Genomic DNA, 5,441 nt, shown 5'->3' on the forward strand with positions numbered 1-5,441 from the left:
ATGATTATTAAGGTCTGAGGAATGATATGTGATAGCAATAGAATGTGGATAGGAAAGGTGATGATGTTACTGAGACCTCACCATTTATAGAAAAAATAAACTAGCGCATGCGCTCTTTCATCAACTGGCACAATCTTTGTCATTTAAGAGGAAAACTTTGTGTTGCGTGCATGTATTTTTAAATGTTAGAAAATAATACAAATAAATTCAAAATATATATATTTATTAATATTAGAGGACAATAACGATAATAAAAAATATAAAATGAAAAATATTAATATGTCTCTGTGGATGTGGAACGTTCTTTGACTCTATTCCTCCATAGTTGTTGCTCGTGCGTCAAACACCAACAATGAAAAAAATGGATTCTCCTATTGGGGTAGAGTTGACCAACCTTCTCACACAGATCCCAAGTACTTCTACATGTATTGCATACATGATTCCAACAATTCATGGAATATGTATCACAACGCAAACAACGTTGCAGTAGAGTTGGAACGGCAGCACAGGTACCACAAATATTTCTACAGATACCTATATTGTTAAATATTATAGGTTCGGAACACTTCAGACACTGTAACTGTTGTTGACGATAATCCGATTTTGTTCGCTTCGGTGGATGAGAAGGAGGCGATAGTTGAATCCGCAACACGCAATCACTACACATACCAGTACATGGATTGATTGAATCCTTAGGTTTACTTATTTGACAAAAGTAGCACACAATAGCCCCTGCAATCATCATTGGGTAGACACACACTTTTGGTTTTTCATTCCACTCTTTTGGAAACGGCATTTTACTAATTCGATTAGGAATATTAAGAGATGACTTACAGAAACTCTGAATGCTCTCTCCTATACCTACGATCCCTATTTATACAAATCAACATCATGTGAAAGTATAGTGGGATAACTTCTCCTACTATTCCACTCTAAACGAGTCAAGTGGGAGTCGCATCACCTCCTATATAAGTTGACTTGCAAACCTAGAGTTCATTCATTCACTCTCTACAACTGTGAGCAAACAACAACAAGATGAATTCTGCAAAAATAGATGCTGCATTAAATAGAATATCTGCTGTTGATGAAAACAATTGGATAGACGAATCAGATGATGAGGATGTCAATGTTCCGCTAGAGGAAGTGATAGTTGAAGCAGAAGATGTTGGAGTCGATGAAGATGAGATAGACGAAGTTGAAAACGAGGCCAACCAAAGCGACGAAGATGATGACGTGATGGAGTTTGAGAGGGTCATGGATGAAGAAGGAGATGATGAAGGGATAGAAGCTGACACAACTGAAGGCGATTGTGCTATGAGGATCGGTATGCGAACGCTCAATGTCAGTGAGACACTGGAAGATCCCTTGGATTTGTATTGTGCAATGGATGCATACGTATTGATCAGCACAATAGATGGAGAGAACAAAAAACTATGTTGGTGCTGCTTTCGGTTTTATTCGCATAGAAACAATAATGGAGGGTGGTATGCCCATGTCAACACCCACAACACTGTCTCAATTATGGAAATGGAACAGAATTGGTGTGAAGCTTGCGAGAGGCCACTAACAAACTTCACCCGAGTATCTACATGTATTATATGTAATAATGTCCAACCTGTGGCACAATAACCGTGGACCTACTGGTCAAAAAAAAACAACAGCCCTTTTCAGGGCTACATTATTCACACAAACAGTAGTTAGTTGTATTAGTATTCATAGATTATATGACAAATGAATACTTCGACTAATAAAAGTCTAAGTTGGAAATTTGTTAGTCTTTGAATATCTATACATTATATGACAAATAAATTACTACTTTGACTGAAAAGTCGAAATTTGGAATTTGATAGTCATTGAATATCTATGCATATGATGAGTACTACTTTAAATGAAAGTTGAAGTTGGCATTTTGTCAATCATTGTATGCATATAATGATGAATACTTTCACATACACATATTTCGTTTGAGATTATAATGTTAACATAATGTTAACAATGGTATGAATCTATTTCTGTTTGAAAGTATAATGGTAGCTCTGAAAAGAGCTATTTTTTTTTATTGTTTCAGTCTTTAATTGTAGCCCTGAAAAGGGCTGTTAATTTTTTATTAATCCATGCAATGATATGGACTAACGCTCCTCATCATCAGAAACAATAATTATGGTATCGTCATCTGAATCAGATGATCTACTAATGATATCATCCTCATAGTCATCTGAATCAGATGATATACTCATGATGTCGTCGTCGTCAAAATCATCTGAATCAGATGATATACTAATCACATCATCCGCATTGTTATCGTCAACAGCATTTATGTCGTCCTGAATACCTTGTTCCACTCGTTCTGCGAAATCATCAGGAAGATCATAGATTCGCTGCAGAAATTGAGCGAAGGTTGTACTCAAATGATCAGACGTTGAATCTATTTCATGTACTTGGATGGGTCCTGTACTCGACATTGTGGAAGAATGATATAGAACTGGGATTGTTGCTATATTTATATTGGAAGAAATGAAACGGAGGGGGTGAAGTGTAAATGTAGAACAGTGTTTGAGATTCGAAAACATCAAGAATGAAACTCTGAGCGATTATTAGGAGAAATTCTTAGTGATTATTATGAAAAAAAAACTAATAAGAGGGAGAGGAAGGGAGAGGAAGGGAGGAAGACACTGCCCCAGCCTCGCAGTGCCTCGTGTACACCAACCAAAAAGTGTGTACTCCGTGGAAGGAAAGGATGGACGAGTAGATGATTATATGTCATCATCGGAATTGAGGACATCATCATCGATCAGGATTGGGGATGGCGGAGGACTATCCTCGATGAGGATAGGGGATGGTGGAGGACGTCTAACGTCAAGCTTGTCATCAGCATCGTCGCCAGAGTCGTCGTCGTCATCATCATCTGTGGTGTCTCCAGGTGGTGGGTCACCCCATTCGTCATCCCATTGGTAGGGATCCGGATAATCCCCGTCCGATAGGTCAGCTTCATCACTCCCAGTGACATGCTGAACCTGCACCCTATAGTCATTATTCATGAATTCGAAGGGAATGTCATGAGGTGCCGTTGTGGAGTCCACGAATCCTTCCTGTATAGATGCATAGTAAGGCATCTGAGGCACCGGGACACTATAGGGCTCAGTAGTTGAATCAGGTTCCATCTCGATGCTAGTTGATCAACTGAATGTTTCATCAGATGATTCCTACTTTTATACTTTTGAGAGGGAGTGGGAGAGGAGTGGGACATTGAGTAGGGGTAAATTGCAGTGTGACATAAGACATATTCAATGAGTAGGGGTAAATTGCAAAGTGACATAAGACATATTCAATGAAAGAGATACTTGAATGGATAAAATACAAATGAAATATACTTGTCGATTTCACTATGAAACATGTCTATTTTTTATTTTTCAAATTTTCTTCACATGAAATTATTTACAAGTGATTAGAGAACACAAAAATTGATGTGAGGTATTTGTCTAGAAGAACTTGGAATTGAAACAAAAAAAAATAATAATAATAAGAGGAAGTGAAGAAAAATGCTCCAACCATCGCATTGTTCAATGTGTACCAAACCAAAACAATGTACACCCTTTATTTCACTTCTTTTTTTTTATTTTATTTTTTGTGGTTCCTAAAATTACAAATATAAACTTAAAACTACCATAATTAAGTATTCCTAACTAACCTAAAACTAATCTTATATTTACACTTTATCTACAAAAAAAGTGTCCATAATTGTCACTAATTTTTTGTACAGCTCTATCGAAGAGGTCTCTGCTTTACACCTTTCCTGCAGAGATGCATAATTCCGATGTATTTCGGCCATTTCTTTTTGGAGTTCCCTAAGTCGGTTATCCATTTCAGCCATTTGCCGGTTCATGGTAACCAACGCGGCCTCGCTAGATCGGGAAGCTCGTTCTGCTTCCTTACATCTCTGCAGAAAAACACTCAACTTTTCACTAACCTCTCCGATAGGTTGTGGCACCAACACCTCAGGATCCGCCGGTGTCGCTGGCAGCGGTGGTAGTCGCGTCACCAACGGAGACAATATCACCAACTCCGGAGAAGTAATCCTCGGAGTTTCCACTGCTGCTGCTGGTGGTGGTGGTGTGGAGGCCCTCTTACTAGAGGTCGACCAACTACCTGCATAAGGATTTGTCCTATTGCAAGTAGCTCGGTACTTAGAAATAGGACCAACCTTTGCTGCAGGTCGTTGGCAAACCTTCTTCACAGGCCTGACTTCCTCCTCCTCCTCGAATAAGTCAGGGCTAGCAGATCTGCACCTAACTCGCGAACGCGAAGTGGTTGCCTGGTCACCCGGCACCGCTCCCGAAGATGCTGCCTCCTCCTGGTCAGCGGACACCGGCAGAATAGACGCCACAGCATTATTCACCTCTTGTGTATTGGTTGCCATTCTGAAAAAGAAGAAATAATACAAAGTTAGTTGATATAAAAAATAACATTCTTAATTTACTTACTCAAATATCAAGTTGGTCGTTGGAAGGTACTGCCTTGTTGTGGAGTGGACTGCTCTCGATGAGATGACTTCTCGAACTGAATGTTGTGGAGTGCTCTCCGGAGGGTATCGACTTCGATGCGTGAGTGGTGGGAAAATGGTGGGAGCGCACATGCGCGTTGAGGGTAGGGGTGTACATGCGCAAATGTTGGGAGTCGGGGGGGCGGGGCTTCGGGGAGGGGAGGGGCGGGGCTTCGAAAAGGGGGCGGGGCTTCGAGAAGGGGCAAAAACGCGCCCCGGATACAAGTGGTGGATGTTGAGCGCCCCAGGCCGCGAAGCGGCCTGCTGAGCGATCGCTTCACGATCGCGAAGCGATCGCTTCGCGATCGCCTATTAACCTAACGTAAGTATGCAGCTAACCTAACGTATCCTAACGAGGGAATACTAACCTAACACCTAACCTAACCAAATTTACGAGTGAAAGTTATCCGAGCCTCTGCAATTTTATCGTCAAATGCTTGCCGGTCGTCCCGAGCAATATTGCCTATTGTGGATTGTATTGCAGCTTGTAGGGCTAGAAGTATAACTTCCTTTGCTCCATTAATTTCCCCCTCAAGATATGATACAGTTACACAATCACTCTTGTCAATTGGTTCACTTGTATTTTTCAATATTTTTCTTTGCATGTCATAATGACCATCTTTTGTTAATTTAAAACCATTCCCAGGAGGACCTCGAATGACATTACCACCTCATTTTCTTTTTCTACCAAACTTATCGATTGTTTTAGACATTGTGCACTCTACGATGATTCTCTTCAAACTGATATTTCTGTCATTTACATTATACTATATATTGCAGTAATTGATTAGGGAAATAGAAATAATACAAATAAAATTTTAATCATTTTATATTCATTACAGTAATACATATACATACATACATAATACATTAATATCACATTACTTCTGTCATATATTAT

At 39.7% G+C, this 5,441-nt stretch overlaps 1 protein-coding gene across 1 annotated transcript; it reads right to left on the reverse strand.

The window, feature by feature from the left end:
• Nucleotides 1-3,654: 3,654 nt before the first annotated feature.
• Nucleotides 3,655-4,692, reverse strand: LOC141481427 (uncharacterized). Its single transcript, XM_074172932.1, has 2 exons — nucleotides 4,482-4,692; nucleotides 3,655-4,418 (listed from the first exon to the last, which is right to left on the reverse strand). The coding sequence occupies exons 1-2, from the start codon at nucleotides 4,631-4,633 to the stop codon at nucleotides 3,707-3,709; spliced, it is 864 nt and encodes a 287-aa protein (XP_074029033.1). The 5' UTR covers nucleotides 4,634-4,692; the 3' UTR covers nucleotides 3,655-3,706.
• Nucleotides 4,693-5,441: the final 749 nt, after the last annotated feature.

This window comes from Leptinotarsa decemlineata, unplaced genomic scaffold (assembly GCF_025532065.1).
Source record: "Leptinotarsa decemlineata unplaced genomic scaffold, Ldec_3_MD MMD2_tig00000199_RagTag_RagTag, whole genome shotgun sequence".
NCBI classification, from domain to species: Eukaryota; Metazoa; Arthropoda; class Insecta; order Coleoptera; family Chrysomelidae; genus Leptinotarsa; species Leptinotarsa decemlineata.

Coding starts and splice junctions, on each gene's coding strand:
- LOC141481427 (XM_074172932.1), bottom strand. CDS start 4,633: ATGTGCGCTCCCACCATTTTCCCACCACTCACGCATCGAAGTCGATAC. Junction 4,419..4,481: donor ACGACCAACTTGATATTTGA/GTAAGTAAATTA, acceptor CTTCTTTTTCAG/AATGGCAACCAATACACAAG.